Genomic DNA, 19,549 nt, shown 5'->3' on the forward strand with positions numbered 1-19,549 from the left:
TGTGAGATGGAGAGCGCGCGGCGGGGTGGCCCAGGGGCCTGGGGGAGACGGGGTAGGCCTTAAAGTGAGGGGACGCCCGGAACCTCGCCGGCCTGAGAGGCCCTTGCGCGGAGCCCCCGGGCTGTCGCCGGGTGGGTTGGAGACCTGGGAGGTCCCCGGGCGCCCGGGTGGGAGTGGGGAATCGGGAGCGGGGGAGACAGCAGGCGCCGGAGGGTGGGGCCGGGCGGGGGAGGAGGAGGGGCCGCGGGGAGGGGGCGGGGAAGGCGCGGGGCGGGGGCGGGGGCGGGGGCGGGGGCGGGGGCGGGCGGCCTGCCCGGGGAGTCACACTCTGCAGCCGCCGGCGCAGCGAGCGGAGACGGCCGGGCCGCGGCAACCTGACCTGGACGAGCGGCGCGCCCGGGGGCCCAGGCGGGGGGCGGGAGGAAGCGCGGGGCAGCGCCGGCCGCCCGGGCCTAGGAGAAGCGGAGCAGAGAGGAGCGGGGACACGGGCGGGGCCGCCGCAGCTCCGGATGGGACCAGCGCCCTGGGCCCGTTAGTCCAAGCAGGAGCTTCGGGAGAAGCCTTCACAGGGAGATTTACCCCTGCCTTGCCTTCTCCTCCGGCCCAGGCCTCGCTTCGCTGCCCGCCTGCCCATGGTCCCAGTCCTTCCGCCGCGCCGGCCCCCTCCCACCTTATCCCCTTGGTCCTTCTTTTCGCAGCTCTCTGCCCTCCTAGCCCTTAAAGCGGTGAGGTCCCCCCAGGCCTTCTCTTTGTACCAGCCTCCCCACCCCCTCCACCCCATCGCAGTCTCGGATCCCCTTTTCCTTCTCAGCTTCAGATTCATCAGACGACTTCACCTCTCACTCTCCCCATCCCAGTCACAGGCCCCCTTGGTCCCTCCCTCCTCCTGCCACCCTACTCTTAGCCCTCCTCCGTCCCTGCCCTAGGCTGGTGGACCCACTCCTTACCCACTCCCCGGGGCTTCCTCCCACCTCCTCCTCCCCGATTCCTGCCACTTTCTGTATCCCGGCCTACCTAGCTCATCCTCATTGCTCTCCCTGGCGGCTTCCCCAGGTTCCAGGCTGGGCGGTGCTTGTGGCTCCCCCGTAGGCCAGAGCGGCCCCAGGCTCTGGGGGGGGTGGGGCCGCTGCTTTCTCCCCATGGCACTGCCATCACTCCTGCTGGTGGTGGCAGCCCTGGCAGGTGGGGTGCGTCCTCCGGGGGCGCGGAACCTGACGCTGGCGGTGGTGCTGCCAGAACACAACCTCAGCTATGCCTGGGCCTGGCCACGGGTGGGTCCCGCTGTGGCGCTCGCTGTGGAGGCGCTGGGCCGGGCGCTGCCCGTGGACCTACGGTTCGTCAGCTCTGAACTAGATGGCGCCTGCTCTGAGTACCTGGCCCCGCTGCGCGCTGTGGACCTCAAGCTATACCACGATCCCGACCTTCTGTTGGGCCCCGGTTGCGTGTACCCCGCTGCCTCTGTGGCCCGCTTTGCCTCACATTGGCGCCTTCCCCTGCTGACTGCGGGTGCTGTGGCCTCTGGTTTTGCGGCTAAGAATGAGCATTATCGTACCCTGGTGCGCACTGGTCCCTCTGCTCCCAAGCTGGGTGAGTTTGTAGTGACGCTACATGGGCACTTCAATTGGACTGCCCGTGCTGCCTTGCTGTATCTGGATGCTCGCACAGATGACCGGCCTCACTACTTCACCATCGAGGGCGTCTTTGAGGCCCTGCAGGGCAGCAACCTCAGTGTGCAGCACCAGGTGTATGCCCGTGAGCCGGGGGGCCCTGAGCAGGCCACCCACTTCATCCGGGCCAACGGGCGCAGTGAGTGTGGCCCGGGCTACTTAGGGTCAGGGGAGGAGGGTCGCTGTGTCCCTGGAGCTGAGCGCTGGGAAGCTGTAGATGGAGATAGCCGTGGAGGAGCCGAATGTGGTGGTTGGGATCAAGAAACACGTGTGGATGGAGCCCCTGGGAGGGGCTAAGGCGCTGTGTTGGGGGGCTTGTGGATGTCACAGACAGATGTGAACAAAGAGTAAGATGGCCTGAGGGGAGAAGCTTGTGTCGGGGAGAGTGTGGGATTGGGGGAAGTTGAATTTGGGGAGCAGTGTGAGTTCCCTGGAGTAGTGAATGTGGTTGATGGTCACTCCAAAATGTGTGCCTGTCTGTGAGCAGAGACTTCTCAGACTGGGCCGCCAATACCCCTTGGTGGCATAAAAAGCGTGAAGACTCCATAAATGGGCTTTGCGGTGCAGCTGATTAGGTTGGGAAAGACAGGTAAAGCTCACACTGAGAGAAATTCTGAGCAGTCAGTGCCTTTGAGCTTAGGGAAAGACAGGGCAGAGTGGGGGAGTGAGGAGGGCTGGGGGGCGAGCAGCAGGCAGGGCTCTGGGAAGAGGAGGGGCTTGAAGGATAGCTCCCTTCCTCGGGTCTGGAATCAGCCTCTGACTTCTGCCAGATGGTCCATACGGTCCCAGGGTACTTATGACATAGACTCCAAGGGGGGTGGGTTGGGGAACATCTGCCGGGTGGTTGATAGATTAGGCCCTCTCTTCCTCGCTGAAGATGGAAATGCAGATGGTCAGAGAGGGGGCTGTTTAGGGTCCTGGATGCTTTCTCAGAGTGCCCCTCTGTCATGTACCTGCTCCCAGTTGTGTATATCTGCGGCCCTCTGGAGATGCTGCATGAGATCCTGCTTCAGGCCCAGAGGGAGAACCTGACCAACGGAGATTATGTCTTCTTTTACCTGGATGTCTTTGGGGAGAGTCTCCGTGCGGGCCCCACACGCTCCACAGGCCGGCCCTGGCAGGACAATCGCACCTGGGAACAGGCTGAGGCCCTCAGAGAAGCTTTTCAGGTATCATTTGAGCCAAACTTGAAGGGAGTGGGGAGAGGAGCTTTTTTGGGAATTCTCTGTCTCTCACAAGACCCCACAGAAACCTCAGCAAGAGGGCAAGAATTGTGAACCCCAGGGGTGAAATGGACGGAGGCTTTCCAAGTCTAGTCTCATCTTTGTGGCTCTTTCTCAGTGTGTCTTCCAAGACTACCTCCCAAGATCCTGGAACACTGACTTTTCCTAAGTACCAATGGTAGATATACCGTGGGGTTGGGGGAAAGTTCAGGAAAAGATCTAGACCCCGCCTCTGGGAGGGCTTCCACCCTTTCTGGAGAGGCAAGGCATGATTGTGGTGCAGTTGGATACAAGTACAAGAAAGGATGTGATGATGTGTCCTGGAACAGACACTAAGAACTTGAGTGGTTCAGAGGAGAGAGTGGGCTGGGTTTAGGGAAAGCTTTTATAAAGGAAGCAAGACTCTATGGTGACTTTAAAGATAGATGCCATATTCCTAGTCAGAGTGGGTGAGAGGATGCAGGCAGCTGGAGCAAAGAAAAAAAGATGGGAATGGACATGTTTGGGGATCCAAGAAGATACTGACCTGACAAGAAAGAATGGCTCACTTGGAGCAGATTACAGGAAATAATGCTGCAGAGGTAGATTCAGATTAAGGAGAGCTCTGAACCTAAGAATGAGGCGCTTGGACTTGAATGGTGGGGTCTTCGAGGTGTTTTTGTGACGAGAAATATACTGACAGAACTCAGTTGGATTAGAAGAGGAGGAGACAATGAGGCCACCTGCAATAGGTTAGAAGGCGGTACGGAGGTATGGACTTGAACTATGGTGATGATAGCAGGAATGAAAAGAGATGGATATGAGAAACAGTTTGTAGGGAAAATTGACATGACTGTCTTCACTTCTCTGCTCAAAACTTTCAATGACTTATTTCCTACAGAATAAAGTCCTGACTCCTTATCATGACATTTAAGATTTTATACAGTCCTCAACCCACTTTTAAAATCTTACCTCCCGGTACTGCTGAGTACTCCAGCTGGCTAGACCTCGCTCAGACCTGCTACCTCGGGCCTCCCTGCCCCCCTGCCTTTGGGGTCTTTGCTGCTTTTGTCCACAGTGGTCTTCCTCCCCTTACCCCAAATCTCTCCCTCTCAAAATCATACCCATGAGTTGCTCCCCGATTCTCCCACCAATTTTTCACTTACTTATGTACATAAGTACTTTTTAAAACTTATTTACGCATACCCCCTTCTTATCCCAAAAAGGATTTGAGGTGGCGTATAGGATAACCTTAAGGTCTTTTCAACCCTGAGATTCTTTGACTCTAAGTAGGTGTGTATAAGGGCTGGACTTGGGTGGCCACCTTCTCCAATGAGTAAGGTTTTATGTGGCTGTGATTATGTATTTGGTAGTGTCTGACTGTGAATGACCTATCTGTTTGCATGCCTGAGTATGAGTCTGTGACCGTCACACTTGAACACGGGCAGTGGCAGGACAGGTTTTGTTGCTGCTGAACTTTTGCCTTAAAACGACCTTCTCACCTTTGTGTGTCTGGATAATGCTTGTGTATTCTGTAATACTCAGATCAGTTATTTTCCCTTCTAGGAAACATCCCTGAATCCTCAGGTTGGACTGAATTTCCCACTCTTGTGCCTATCTCTATCTGCTCTAGAACTTACAACATTATTCAGTGAATGTTTGATTCATCTGAAGACTGACTCATTCTGTTAGTGTTTACTGAGCACCTGTTATGTCCTAGTCACTGTGCGAGGTACTAGTATACAGCAGAGAACATAACAGATGTCCCTGCCTTTTGGAGCCTACATTCAGTAGAACAGGCAGAGATAAACAAGCAATAGTTACAAACATAGAACAAACTGTGATGTGTTACTTAAAAAAAAAAAAAAAAAAGCATAGTGTGGTATGAGAGGAGAGTATCAGGGGGATTGTGCTTTAGCTAGTGTGGTCAAGCAGTGTCTCTCTAACCCTCCCAGATGGGAAGACTCCACAGCCTTCTGGGCCATACTCTCTTTGTGGAGGGAACACCTCTCTTCTTGTGGGAGAATTCCTACCAGCCAAGGGGCCCCAGCACTTAGGGTAGGAGGAGGAGGGATCTAGTCTGCTAACAGTTAGTTACATACAGTTGACTCTTGTACACTGTGGGGGTTAGGGGCACCCACCCTCCATGCAATAGAAAATCTGGGTATAACTTTACAGTCAGGCTTCCCTCTTGGAGGTTCCATCCACATCTGTGGATTCAACCAACCGTAGATCACATAGTACCATGGTCTGCGTTTATTGAAAAAAATCTGCATATCAGTGGACCCATGCAGTTCAAACCCAAGTTTTTCAAGAGTGAACTGTAAATTAATTCTCAGCTCTCCCACTCACTGTAGGCATTATTCAGAAAAACAAAGAGGGAGATTTTGCTACAATATAAGAGAAGGGGCAGTCGAGAATATGCTGAGGGGAAAATCAAAGGGAAGTTGTGTGGTCAGCTCCAGACAAGGATGAAAGAGCAGAGAGCCCACACCCCGGAGATACCTGGCCCACTGGGGTCCCAGACCAGGCCAGCCTGGAAAAGGTGGCAGCAGAGGTGAGGAGTCCTGATATAGATGCCCACAGCCTTTCCAGGAGGGTGTCATGCCCAAGGAAGGGGTCCCAGCTCATGTTGGATACTAGCTATTGGGGGAGAGGACTCTAAAATTAACTATGTTGCTATGATTTTTCCCCCTCATTGAACCATAGCCGCTTGAGGGCAGGGATCATGCTTATCTTTGTATTCTGTGTGCCTAGCACGTTTGCTGAGTTGAATCAAGGTGTGTGTTGGGAAGAGGGGGGACGGGGTTAGGAATTCATTTAGACAAGAGTAGAGCTGGCAGGTACTGTAAACCAAGATGATCAACCAGGAAAGGGAAGAATAAGTAGATACGGTGGAACTAACCAAATGACTAGGCTCTAAGGATCCAGAGTCTCTGTCTGGACATTTGAGGACATTCTACAGGGTCAGAAACCCAGGCAGAAGCCACAACCTAGGTGACCAGCATGAGACTGGGTTACAGATGGGGGACACCAGCGGCTAGAATGGAAGTAAGCAGTAAACCAAGGGCCGTGTAAGGCAGCATCTCTTGTGGAGACCATTCTGTTAATTTAGGCCACTGTTGACAGCGCCTCCTGCGGCAGCCAGAGTGGGTCTGGTTGTGGGTGGGCCCACAGGCAGAGCCAGGCATCTGCTGCCCTTGCACATTTCCCAGGTGCCCTCCTGGCTTCCACCCACCACTGTACCCATTTTGGCAGCCTTTGCTTTTTTTTTTTTTTTTTTCCGTCTGGGGTCCCCTGTGGAATGGGACACAGTTACCTACCTTTACCTTCTCTCTAGCCCCTGAGCAAGAACAGAAATTCTTTGGAAGTTCTTCTGCTTCTCTCTCTTTTTTTTAGTAGCTAGTAACCACAGCAAAACAGAGTCGAGCATAGCAGTTCTCAAAGTGTGGTCTTGGGATCCTGGGGGCCCCTGGAATCCTTTTAGGGGGACCATGAGGGCAAAACTATTTTTAAAATAATACTAAGGTGTTATTTGCCTCCATCACTCTCATTCTTCCATGATTGTACAGTGGAGTTTTCCAGAGGTTATGTGACGTGTGATGATGTCATCATTCCGGCAGCTATAGGAGGTGTGCTCGTGTATTCTTGTGTTTTAAAACTTTGTCAGTTTTAATTTCTAATATGGTAAATATTGATAGATGTAATCCAAACAAACAAAAGCTCCTTGGGGTCCTCAATAATTTCTAGTAGCCTAAAGGGGTCATGAGACCAGAAAGATTGAGAACTGCTAGTCTAGCAAAGAAACAAACCTAGACCCACCGTGTGTGGCACCCCGACATATGTGGCCCCTGAAATCATTGCAGAGACCGGATATGGCCTCAAGGTGGACATCTGGGCAGCTGGTGTAATCACTTACATCCTGCTCTGTGGTTTCCCTCCATTCCGTGGAAGCAGTGATGACCAGGAGGTGCTTTTTGATCAGATTTTGATGGGGCAAGTGGACTTCCCTTCTCCGTACTGGGATAACGTTTCTGATTCTGCAAAGGAGCTCATTACCATGATGCTGATGGAGGATGTAGATCAGCGATTTTCAGCCGTGCAGGTCCTCGAACATCCCTGGGTTAATCCCCTAATTCAATCCTCCTTACCATCGTGTGACTTTCATTGTGGAAAAGATGACTCATTGCGTCCTTCCATTTCACAATTCTGGACCTCTTTTAGTAACCAATGCCCCTGATGCCCTTGACAATGCAATGCAGTGTGGTGGGAAGACCACAGAGTTCCAACCTATTTCAGGCCTGACTCAGCCATTTTCTAGCCCTGTGACCTTAAGCAAATTTTTTAACCTTGCAGAGCCTCAGTTTGCTCATCTTCAAAATGGGAAAAAATACTTTTTAAAAAGCATTGAAAACCTATTATCAACCTTTATAATGAAATAGAAATTGTGTGAAGCCTGATCTTTTCAAGTTTTCTTTTTTTTTTCTTGCGGTACGCGGGCCTCTCACTGTTGGTTCCTCTCTCGTTGCGGAGCACAGGCTCCGGACGTGCAGGCTCAGCGGCCATGGCTCACGGGCCTAGCCGCTCCGCGGCATGTGGGATCCTCCCGGACCGGGGCACAAACCCGTGTCCCCTGCATCGGCAGGTGGACTCTCAACCACTGCGCCACCAGGGAAGCCCCTCAAGTTTTTAAACTAACTTTTTACATTTTTTGTCAACCATATCCTACCCTTCTATTTTTCTTTTATTCTTTGAATAGGTGTTACTGAACGAACCCTTCCAACCCCACCCTCAGTCTCCCTCTCCTTTTTAATTCTGCCTGACAGTGGGAGAGTATTAGCAGTGTGTGATCAAGCATCCAAATGCTCCAGTAAGAATAATTACATCATGAAGTAGACTCCAGTCTAATATAATCAATGTATATTAGAAACTGACTTCATTATTTCCTACCTGGAATGAATTGATCTATAATAGATCGTAAGTGATATATCTAGTATCTCTATGGTACTTTCTGTGACAGGAATGAACACAACTGGGAGAAACGGCTAGTTTTATTTTTTTAATTTTTTAAATTTTTAATTTTTTTAAAGAATCAATTTTATTTATTATATTTATTTTTTGGTTGCATTGGGCCTTCGTTGCTGCACATGGGCTTTCTGTAGTTGTGGCGAGGGGGGGCTACTCCTCGTTGCGGTGTGCGGGTTTCTCATTGTGGTGGCTTCTCTTGTTGCGGAGCACGGGCTCTAGGCACATGGGCTTCAGTAGTTGTGGCACGCGGGCTCAGCAGTTGTGGCTCGCGGGATCTAGAGCACAGGCTCAGTAGTTGTGGCGCACGGGCTTAGTTGCTCCGCGGCATGTGGGATCTTCCCCGATCAGGGATCGAACCTGTGTCCCCGGCCTTGGCAGGTGGATTCCTAACCACTGCGCCACCAGGGAAGTCCCCAAATGACTGTTTTTATTTTTTTATTTTATTTTATTTTTTTTTATTTTTTTTTTTTTGCGGTATGCGGGCCTCTCACTGTTGTGGCCTCCCCCGTTGTGGAGCACAGGCTCCGGACGCGCAGGCTCCGGACGCACAGGCTCAGCGGCCATGGCTCACGGGCCCAGCCGCTCCGCGGCATATGGGATCCTCCCAGACCGAGGCACGAACCCGTATCCCCTGCATCGGCAGGCGGACTCTCAACCACTTGCGCCACCAGGGAGGCCCCCCAAATGACTGTTTTTAATCTCTCATTTCACAAAGTCACGTTTCACAAAATATATTGATCTGAAGTCTTTCCCCAAAGTTGCAGTGCCAGTTTCCTGACGAAGGCAGAGGCTGGTCTCAGTGATTGTGGAGGCCTGAGGTGGAGGCAGAGGCCAAGAAGCGGGAAGTGTGTGAGGCCAGTGGGCCAGTGGGAGCCAGGCAGGCATCCCAGTGAAAGACAGAGACTTGCTGACTGTGGCCAGTGAGAAGTGTGCATGACCGAGACCATGTGTGCCACTGGCTTATCTATGAGATGTGTGTGGGCACGTGACTGTTTGTTTTCCTTGTGACTCATGATGTGTGGGACTATGCCAGTATGCAGGACGGTGCTGCATATGGTGGGTGTTCCATGCACATTAAAGGAGCCGGCTCATGGCTTTTTACAGATGGAATCACTCTCTCAAAGTATTTCCCCCAGTTGTCATAGGACCTGAAATCTCTAATTCACTGGGAGGAGGCACCGTGCTCAAGTGGCCCAAATGAAAATGTAAACATTTTACTGATAACATTAGCAGTACTTAACACCAGGGAGAGGAGCTGTTGCTCAGTGTTGTCCTTGCCAGTAAACAGGTACCCGGAAAGGATGGGACAGAGGACCTGTGAGTGTCATGGCGGCCCTGCTGGGAGGCCTGGGTGGTAGTAGGGGCTTCAGGACGATGAGGAGCCCAGTGTGGGGGATGGAGTTGACTTCATCTATTTCCCAGTCTCCACCTTCCCAGAACCATCCTATCTATCTCTCTTGTATGGAGGTGTGCCACCTGCTCTCCCCAGAGTATTAAACACACACACACACACACACACACACACAGAGTTTAGTATCCTCTCGGCCTTCAGAGTCACCCATGTACATTTTATATCATGTATATTTCAGCAAGTTTCCCTGTCCTGCTTCCTCTCTTCCCCTAATGCCCACCTTGAATCATTTCCACTCTCCCATGTGCTGTTGGTACAGATGGTATTGGTCATCACATACCGAGAACCCCCGAATCCTGAGTATCAGGAATTCCAGAATCGTCTTCTGATAAGAGCTCGGGAAGATTTTGGTGTGGAACTGGCCCCTTCCCTCGTAAGTAGATCTCTCTTTCCCCGAGAATCAGGCCAGGCTTTGAGAAAAGCCTCTTCTCCCTAACTCAGAATCAAGCCTTGGCCATGGAGCCAGCCCTACTTTGGGGGCTGTCCACTTCCATTCAGGATTTTCTCTTCTGCCTTAGTGTTCAGTGAGGTAGGGATGGCACCTTAGGAATGAGAGGAGGGAAGAAAGCAAACCAGAACGAGGAGAGGTAGAAGGAGACCCCAGAGATGGAAAAGGGGGCTGGGGAGGGGGCCTGGCAGGACCTTTGGAGAGCACTGCTGACGTTACCACCCCCAGATGAACCTCATTGCTGGCTGCTTCTACGATGGGATCCTGCTATATGCTGAAGTCCTGAATGAGACAATACAGGAAGGAGGCACCCGGGAAGATGGACTTCGAATTGTCGAGAAGATGCAAGGAAGAAGATACCATGGTAATGGAGAGGGTCAGTTGGAGGCCAGAGTGCTGCTGTCACGCTCAGGAGTGGAGTGGGCGGAAGAGAACACAGACACCAGGGGCAGGAGGGGGAGTTAGTAGGGGTCAGAGAACATGGCAGAGGTGGACACATATTAAGAATGGGGGCAGGGACAGACCGTGAGGTGACTGGAGGGATTGGGAGGACAGGAGAGGGGCCTAGGGTAGATCTCAAAGTAAGGGGTACTCCTTTCTGTCTTAGGTGTAACTGGACTGGTTGTTATGGACAAGAACAATGACCGGGAGACTGATTTTGTCCTGTGGGCCATGGGAGACCTGGATTCTGGGGACTTTCAGGTGATGGGGGACGAGGTAGGGAGGAGAGTGGGGGGCCTGCAAACCCAGCTTTCAGGGGGTCAACGGGGGCAGAATCACAGGTTCTAGAGGCAGGGACTTATTTCCTCTGCTGGAGCTGCATGGTGGGTGGGCGGTAGGATGGGGAGAATAGCACCCAAATAGCTGGGTTTGGGGGGAGGAGGCTGGTGGGAGCAGGCCTGTGGGCCCTGTTTTCTCCTTCCTCACAGCCTGCAGCCCACTACTCGGGAGCCGAAAAGCAGATTTGGTGGACAGGACGGCCCATCCCCTGGGTGAAGGGGGCCCCCCCTTTGGACAATCCCCCCTGTGCCTTTGACTTGGACGACCCATCCTGTGATAAAAGTGGGTGTGTGCAGGGACTGGGAGCAATCCTTCCTCCCTTGACTTTCCATTCTTTTACCTCCTCCTCACGGGCTCCCCCACCCTTAGCTCTATATCCCCTCTTCTCCTATGCCCCCTGCCTGCTTCTTTACCTCTAGAGATCTATCTGCTCCCTGCACCTAAGAGCATCCCCCCTCCCCGTTCACAGCACCACACACAGTCTTTCTCAGGGCCCCCTCTCCCTTCAGCCCCACTTTCCACTCTGGCAATTGTGGCGCTGGGCACAGGAATCACCTTCATCATGTTTGGCGTTTCCAGCTTCCTCATTTTCCGGTGAGTTCTGGGCTTTCCGCTGACCTACTCCCTCCCTCCCGTTTCCACACAGACTTCTGGCTGAGGCCAGGGGCCCCCAGAACATGGGGGAGGGACTGCATCCCTCTCTCTCAGTCCTGTGTCTGGGGTGTGACAACTGCAGCTTCAGGAGCTGCCGGGAAGTCTCTGCAGCCCTGCTGTTGGCTTCTGGGGTGGTAGGATTGGGCTTGCCAGTCAACTGAGGTGTGCAGTCCTTACAGAAAACTGATGCTGGAGAAAGAGCTGGCTAGCATGTTGTGGCGCATTCGCTGGGAGGAGCTGCAATTTGGCAATTCAGAGCGATACCATAAAGGTGCAGGCAGTCGCCTCACACTGTCGCTGGTGAGCCCTCGTCTCAGCTGTCCCTCTGCTTCCCTCTGAGTGCCTGTCCTTTCGTACCCTGGACCTTTCCCAGCACATCAGCCTGTAATGATAGCACCTGCACTACCACCACCATCTAATGTTCCTTTCATCCTTCCGCCTCCATGTTGCCCTTGGCCCCAGCGGGGATCCAGTTACGGCTCGCTCATGACAGCCCATGGGAAATACCAGATCTTTGCCAACACCGGTCACTTCAAGGTGAACATTCGTCCACTTGTTCTGGTCCCCACCATTTCATCCTGTCTCATCCGCATCTGTCACCTCTTCCCGTGACCCTCTGCTCCTCATAACCCTCCTCTCTCTGTCCAGCTGAGCTCCTGGTTGCTCCCACAGTTCTCCAGTCTTTTCCAGCACCCAGAGACCCTTTCTGATATTAATGTCCCTCTTCCCCTTTCACTCCCACCATCAGGGAAATGTTGTTGCCATCAAACATGTGAATAAGAAGCGCATTGAGCTGACCCGGCAGGTTCTGTTTGAACTCAAACATGTAAGTCGTGGTGTATGGGTTGAGGGCCAGGGGTAAATAAGAATGGGAATGGGGAAGGGGAAGGTGAAGGGGAAGGGGAGGACTAGGGAATAGTAAAATTGGCTAGGAGGGCAATGGGTTTATTTATAAATGATTTCAAGTTGTAAGTACAATTAAGAGAAAGGTCCTCTCATGTAGTGGTAGATTTCTGTATCTAATTTTTAGCTCTTTCAATTCTCTTTTTCTTCCTTTTTTTTTTTTTTTTCTAGATGAGAGATGTTCAGTTCAACCATCTCACTCGCTTCATTGGCGCCTGCATAGACCCTCCCAACATTTGCATCGTCACCGAGTATTGTCCTCGTGGGAGTTTACAGGTGAGGGATATAGGTGGGGATTATAGGCGCAGGAGAGATAGGCCCAGAGTTACACTGACTGTGCAGGTAATAGTGGGGCTAGGAAAGTCACATAATCTATTCCATGTCACTTACCAGGATATTCTGGAAAATGATAGCATCAACTTGGATTGGATGTTTCGTTATTCACTGATTAATGACCTTGTTAAGGTGAGTCTTCCCCACTCCTCCCTGAGTTCATCCACTTTAAAATGCCTCCCTCTTTCTATCTTTGCTTATGGTTTCTCTTCCTAGTCTAAAAATTCCATCTCTCCATTTCCCCTTATTCTTAAGGTTGGATAATAATGGGTAAACAATGGATTTGGGGCTTTTAATTGGGGGGAATGAGTTTTATCTGCCACAAAGAGTCCTGTACTTGTAGAGAACTTCTGTCTTCCTGCCCAATCTCAAATCTCAGATCTCAAATATCTCAAATCTCTCTCCGTCATCTTTTCTTTTTCCTCCAAGAGTTTATATTAAAATCTCTTAGAAAGGAAAAATAAATGGGGTCTCCAAACATATTTATCTGCTGTTTTTTTCCTCATCATTTACTCTCTAACCAATATTTGGCGTATCTGCTCTTTTGTTCAGAAAAACTGAAATTCGAAATGAACATTTATTAGTAAAACTAAGAGAAGCCAAGGAAAATTACACTAAATGTTTGGTATCTTCTAATATACTAGGTTTCAGCTATTTTCAAGTGACCCAGAGGTCCATGGATTTGTGGAGGCATAAATTTGAATCTTGCACAGGTGGGACAGGTGTTTAGAAGCAAGTCCCCTAGCCAGTGAGCTAGCCTAGTGGATCACCTGTACCACACCTGGAGCTGGCTTTGGTTTTTCTGCATAGCTTTCAAGAGGTTATTTAAAAAATTTTGTGTGTGTGTGTTAAAGTTTGCCATCAAATCAGAGATAAAATATTAGGTAAAGTTGATGTGGTGCTCAGCTGGAGGTGTGATGATAAATGTAAGGAAAACATGACTCTTGAGAGAACAGTGATTTGATGGAAAGGTGATTTAGAACAAAGCCAGAAGCCTAATATCTGTATTCACGAGTTTGGAGATTCCCAGAGGTTTGTTGATATCAAGATGAAACGAATAAAAAGGAAGAGTTCACAGAGATTAGAGTTTTGAGTTGTTTAAGCCCAGAGCTAAACATTTAAAGGAGGTTAGCATACAGGACACTGTATCCTTTTTCTGTTCCACCTGAACTGACTTCCCAGGGGAAGCACCACTCTGCCTTCTTAGGACCTGCCTTAGAGTCCCTCACAGGCAAACTTTCTCTCCTCTCTGGCCCCAGGGGGGCCAGAGGTTTCAGGCTTCTGCATTGGCTTGGTAGCTACCTCCTACCTTTGTCCAATTCCCAGGTTTTTCTAATTTACTATTTTCTCCACTTTCTCTCTGGCCCGACATCCCCTGTAGTAGATCGCTTTCCTCCTCCATCTCGACTTGCCTGCCTATACATGGTTGTATGTTAAAGTTTACAACTGGCTAGTCTTCCTTGGTGCATCCAGGTACTCTTGATACCTGGATCTCAAGCCATGTCTTCCTGAGTAGTGGCCAAGCATTTGAGGCCACCATGGGTGTTGTATTCTTGGAGTTCACCCTCAGAGTTCTGATCCCTTCATTACTCAGAATGACAGACCGCCCCTTTCCAGGGTAATAACTGATAGCTCCCCTTGTCCTTCTTCTTTTTTTTTTTTTTTTGTGGTACGCGGGCCTCTCACTGTTTTGGCCTCTCCCGTTGCGGAGCACAGGCTCCGGACGCGCAGGCTCAGCGGCCATGGTTCACGGGCCCAGCCGCTCTGCAGCATGTGGGATCTTCCCGGACCGGGGCACGAACCCGTGTCCCCTGCATCGGCAGGCAGACTCTCAACCACTGCACCACCAGGGAAGCCCTGTCCTTCCTCTTAAGCATGTCTCCTATCCCTGGTGCCTGGGTGCGGATATACTGCTTAAGGTACCAGGAAGAGACAACTCTCCTATTTTGCCTGCTTCCTGGGGTGGAAACTGTACAAAGGATGCATTCCAAAATTAGCTTATTGTTTTTATGGTCCAAAGATCTTTAGACAGCTAGCTAATACCCATCTCATGGAGAGGGGGTATCCCAAGCCAGATATGATCCAATCCCATGACTTGATCTGTATCCTGCAGGGCATGGCCTTTCTCCATAACAGCATTATTGCATCCCATGGGAGTCTCAAGTCCTCCAACTGTGTGGTGGATAGTCGTTTTGTGCTCAAAATCACAGACTATGGCCTGGCCAGCTTCCGATCAACTGCTGAACCTGATGACAACCACGCCCTCTATGCCAGTGAGGCCTTCCCCCACAACCTGCTTTTACATTGCCCCCCTGGCCCTGATCATTTCCACCTAGGGAGGGTGGGAGAGGGAGACGGAGTGACAGTAATATGGCGAGCATTATGGGAATGAGGCCAGGTGGGCTTGGGGATTCCCTTTTTGAGGACCTGGCCAGCCTGTTCCCTCTTTTCAGAGAAGCTGTGGACTGCCCCAGAACTGCTCATTGGGAACCCCTTGCCAACCACAGGCATGCAGAAGGCCGATGTCTATAGCTTTGGGATAATCTTACAGGAGATAGCACTTCGCAGTGGTCCTTTCTACTTGGAGGGCCTGGACCTAAGCCCCAAAGGTGAGAGTCAATCTACTACCCAGAGCCTCCTCTACCTGGGGGACCTGTTCTTCATCCAAACCCTTTATCACCCTCAGAGATTGTCCAGAAGGTCCGAAATGGTCAGCGGCCTTATTTCCGGCCAAGCATTGACCGGACCCAGCTGAACGAAGAGCTGGTTTTGCTGATGGAGCGGTGTTGGGCCCAGGACGCAGCTGAGCGACCCGACTTTGGACAGATTAAGGGCTTCATTCGCCGCTTTAACAAGTGAGAGGGCACTACGGTGCAGGAGCTCCCCGGGGCTAGCAGACTCATCAGTCTTAGTGGATGAGGTGGGGTTGGTGGGGCCGAGAGGGTGGGTTGGGTAGAAAGCCCTGGGAGTCTTGAGCATCTTGGAGCAGGTACCCTATCCTGGCCTCCTTCCAGGGAGGGTGGCACCAGCATACTGGACAACCTCCTATTGCGCATGGAGCAGTATGCCAACAACCTGGAGAAGCTGGTGGAGGAACGCACACAGGCCTACCTGGAGGAGAAACGCAAGGCTGAGGCTCTGCTCTACCAAATTCTACCCCAGTGAGACTTCTGTCCCCCTTCCTGAATTTTCCTTTGGTATTTTGTTGGTTTCTGCCTCATCAAGGTCCTGAGAACTCACTTCCCAACCCTTAGAATGCTGCTTTGTTACATCTTGCTACCATGAGCCCATTCTGGCTCTAGACCGTGTGTTTTCATTCTGTCTCCAAATGAGTTGTGCTGCCTTCTTCCTGGCTTCCCATCCCTTCTTCTTAGGACACTGCTCTACCAGACCTTTGCTCCAGCAAGTGTATGTAGAACAATCCCAACTTGAGACGTTTAGCCCGCATCCCCAGGGATCCCCTTCCAACCCCACACCACTTGTACACCTTACCTTGCCCTGGACTGTCATGCCTTCCCAGCCACCTTCCTTCTCCTCCACCAGGCTCAGCTTTCATGTTAGAACTCATCTCTGCTCCAGCCATACACTCCTTTCCTCTCTCTCGCCCTCCCACCCTCTTTCTCTGAGTTTGGCTCCAACTGTACCTTTGCTTCCTAGTTCAGTGGCAGAGCAGTTAAAACGGGGAGAGACCGTACAGGCCGAGGCCTTTGACAGCGTTACCATCTACTTCAGTGACATCGTTGGCTTCACAGCTTTGTCAGCAGAGAGCACCCCCATGCAGGTGAGAGCCAGGTGAGGGGCAGAGGGTGGGGTAGAGACCTGCGGGAGCTTCACTGGGGCATAGAGATCCTTGATAATAGGGAAGATTAGCTTGGTCTGTAGTTTCCATATCTTGTTATGGCTTGTGTGTTAAGAATTCTTAGAAAGTTGGACACAAGTCTTAAGGCCTCTGCTTTCCCATCCCTGTTAGGTGGTGACACTTCTTAATGATCTGTACACCTGCTTTGATGCCATCATTGACAACTTTGACGTCTACAAGGTGAGAGCTGGGGCTGCCCTTACACTGACACACTTTTCAAACCCAGTCTCCCCGAATCCCACGTGCCTTACCTGTTCCAGGGTCAGTTTTCCTGCCTGGGTCTCCAGCATCCTAGTGCTAGAGTACCCTTTGTGGACAAATGAGGCTCTGGTACTGTAATTGTACATTCCCGTCCAATCTCTTGTGAATCCTTAAGGCTTCCCTAATCGGAACCATCACAAGACCTAACCTGTCTGCCACTTTTTGCCTGGGGGTATAGGCATAGCCTAGTCATCTTTTCTCTTTTCTTCATCCACTCCAGACATGGAGGAATCATACAGGATGTGGGTACAGAATGATTTATTGGGGTGAGGGACAAGCTATGTAGTGAAAGCTTTTTGTTGAAGTCATTGAGGTGGCACAGGGTAGGCTTTATTGTGCTTGGAAGTAAAAATGATCAGGCTTTGTGACCAACCGTGTGGCCTTGGGCAAGTAACAGAAGCTCCCTGAGCCTCAGATGTTTTATCTGTATGATGGGAATGATAAATTTATTGTGGAAAATGCCTAATATTGTGCAGATAATAATATTTATTACCCATTCCTGTCCCTTCCCTTTGGACTTACTCTGCCATCTCTGTTATTACTGTAACAAAGAACTCCCATAAACCCTTTACTTGCATTCACCAATTGTTTATATTTTCCCCCGTTTGCTTTATTTTAAAAAAATCTATGTATCCATATATTATTTTCTGAACCTTTTGCAAGTAAGTTTCAGACACAGTGCCCCCTTTTTTAGAAAAATAAATTTATTTTATTTTTAGCTGCGTTGGGTCTTTGTTGCACGCGGGCTTTCTCTAGTTGTGGTGAGCGGGGGCTGCTCTTTGTTGTGGTGCACGTTGCAGTGGCTTCTCTTGTTGCGGAGCACGGGCTCTAGGCGCGCGGGCTTCAGTAGTTGTGGCTCATGGGCTCTAGAGCACAGGCTCAGTAGTTGTGGCGCATGGGCTTAGTTGCTTCCCAGCATGTGGGATCTTCCCGTACCAGGGCTCGAACCCATGTCCCCTGCATTGGCAGGCAGATTCTTAACCACTAGGCAACCAGGGAAGCCCCACAGTGCCCCTTTATCCCTAAACAGGTCAGTGTGTAGTTCCTAAAAACAAGGACCTTCTCTTACACAGCTTCAGTACAATTAACGAAGCCAAGTGCCTGCTTTCTTACCTTTTGACACTTTAGGCTGTCTGAGGCTCATTTCATTGGGCCTTGTTGACCTCCCCACCAGCTTCTGTGCTCCTCAGGGCAGCCCTGTTGTCTTGCTTCCCATTTCCTGACAGCAGAGCCTATTTGACCATGTCCTGTTGCAGACAGGGTGTCCATTCAGCAGACATTTGTAGAGTATTCGCCAGGTGCTGGGGTGGGCAGGAGGATTTACAGATTCCCTTGACTTCCCCTTCTCCCAGATTCTCAGGACCATGGCACTTATTTTCTAGTCAATGTTCTGGCCCCCAGGCTGTCAGGATGACTCATAGTGGTACCCAGCTTGTCTCCTTCTGCCCTTCCCCATCCCCACTGATACAGATAGAGGTGACCTTTTCATCCCCCTCTCAATCAGGTAGAGACGATTGGAGATGCCTACATGGTGGTATCTGGTCTCCCAGGCAGAAACGGTCAGCGCCATGCCCCGGAAATTGCTCGTATGGCCCTGGCATTACTGGATGCAGTTTCTTCCTTCCGCATCCGCCACCGACCCCATGACCAGCTGAGGCTACGCATAGGGGTCCACACGGGTAAGGCCGACTCTCACTCCTGTCCTCATATCGACTTTTCCCAGGCTCTCCCAACCTATTTCTTCTCATAGGGCCCGTCTGTGCTGGGGTCGTTGGCCTGAAGATGCCCCGCTACTGTCTTTTTGGAGACACAGTGAACACTGCTTCCCGAATGGAGTCTAATGGTCAAGGTGAGATATCAGCCCTCAACCCCAGCTTCAGCCTCAACCTGTGTTGGCCTTTTCTTCTTTTCAGAGTTCCTCCAGATCTCATTCTGAGAGACCACAGTTTCTGACTGCCCCATCCTTGGACATATTTTGGTTCTAGTGCATGTGCCCTGGGAAGACTGAGACCCTCCTGAGGGATGGTGGTTGGGTAAAGCTCTCTCCGATGCTGCCAGTTCTTCGGTTGCCTTTTCTTTGATTCTTCTTTCCATCATTTCCCCTATCCCACCCCAGCCCTTAAGATTCATGTCTCCTCTACCACCAAGGATGCCCTGGATGAGCTAGGATGCTTCCAGCTAGAGCTTCGAGGGGATGTGGAGATGAAGGTGATGGCAGGCCATGGGGAGGGAGTCATGGAATGGGAGGATGAACACAAGTATGGGGTTTGTGGGGGGAAGGGAGGGAGATATGAGGAATAACATAGAGGAATCTGAATTATCTCTACTTCTCCGCTTCCAGGGAAAAGGAAAGATGCGAACTTACTGGCTCCTAGGAGAGCAGAAAGGACCTGCTGGGCTCCTGTAAACCCCACTTCTTCCCAACTCAGACAATTCCCTGCTGCTGGTACCCGGGTGGGCAGTGGCCATCATCTCTCCACATAGCAGAAGTGGACATTGTCACATGAGATGGAAACCAACATGCAAAAAACCCCCAATTTATATGGAAGTTGCTGCCCTTTGCAGCCCAGCCTTGTATATATACCTGTCCCTCTCTGGCCTGGTTCCCCTCCTCCCTACCTTCTGTAAATATCTGTATCTAAACCAGAATATTTTGGCCAAATATAAAACAAACAAAAGCAGTCATGGTGACATAGCCTGTTAGGGGCAACTCCAAGGAAAGGTTATGGGGTATGGACACAGTAACTCACAGAATCACTGAATGAGCAGTCTCAGGATGAGAGAGAACCCTTTTTATGTAAAGAGCCCCTTCACCAAGTACAGACCAAATTCACTTCCTCCCCATCTCTTCAGTACAGACAGAAGGAGATTCCATATTCCACATCTACTTCCCTCCTCGACCCTTAGACAGGAGTAGTTCTACCCCTCCCTCCACCACCCTGCCCTCCTCCCTGACGGCCAAGGGAAGATATTTTTCCCAATTGGTGGGAATAATTCACGGGT

General features: G+C 51.0%; 1 protein-coding gene across 6 annotated transcripts; it reads left to right on the forward strand.

The window, feature by feature from the left end:
- The first annotated feature begins 347 nt into the window (after positions 1 to 347).
- NPR2 (natriuretic peptide receptor 2) lies at positions 348 to 19,220 on the forward strand. Of its 6 annotated transcripts, none has more exons than XM_060100805.1 (22): positions 348 to 1,806; positions 2,631 to 2,836; positions 9,568 to 9,681; positions 9,985 to 10,120; positions 10,364 to 10,473; positions 10,686 to 10,818; positions 11,046 to 11,130; positions 11,370 to 11,490; positions 11,653 to 11,727; positions 11,939 to 12,016; positions 12,265 to 12,369; positions 12,487 to 12,558; positions 14,540 to 14,699; positions 14,880 to 15,035; positions 15,113 to 15,281; positions 15,441 to 15,587; positions 16,084 to 16,207; positions 16,397 to 16,465; positions 18,051 to 18,225; positions 18,297 to 18,395; positions 18,663 to 18,754; positions 18,888 to 19,220. In XM_060100805.1, exons 1-22 carry the CDS (start codon positions 1,140 to 1,142, stop codon positions 18,951 to 18,953), a joined length of 3,159 nt encoding a protein of 1,052 aa, XP_059956788.1. In that variant the 5' UTR covers positions 348 to 1,139; the 3' UTR covers positions 18,954 to 19,220. The 6 variants fall into 6 exon arrangements, with proteins under 6 accessions (XP_059956788.1, XP_059956790.1, XP_059956792.1 ...); XM_060100807.1 differs by having other exon boundaries at positions 10,364 to 10,458; XM_060100809.1 differs by lacking the exon at positions 11,370 to 11,490 and having other exon boundaries at positions 11,006 to 11,130.
- The last annotated feature ends 329 nt before the right edge of the window (positions 19,221 to 19,549 follow it).

Source organism: Mesoplodon densirostris, chromosome 6 (genome assembly GCF_025265405.1).
Source record: "Mesoplodon densirostris isolate mMesDen1 chromosome 6, mMesDen1 primary haplotype, whole genome shotgun sequence".
NCBI lineage: Eukaryota > Metazoa > Chordata > Mammalia > Artiodactyla > Ziphiidae > Mesoplodon > Mesoplodon densirostris.

Excerpts from the sequence above, each read along its gene's own strand:
- NPR2 (XM_060100803.1), top strand. The coding sequence starts at position 1,140 with ATGGCACTGCCATCACTCCTGCTGGTGGTGGCAGCCCTGGCAGGTGGG. Across the intron at positions 10,474-10,685 it reads TTCAGGTGATGGGGGACGAG|CCTGCAGCCCACTACTCGGG; the intron begins GTAGGGAGGAGA and ends CCTTCCTCACAG. Across the intron at positions 16,466-18,050 it reads ACAACTTTGACGTCTACAAG|GTAGAGACGATTGGAGATGC; the intron begins GTGAGAGCTGGG and ends CCTCTCAATCAG.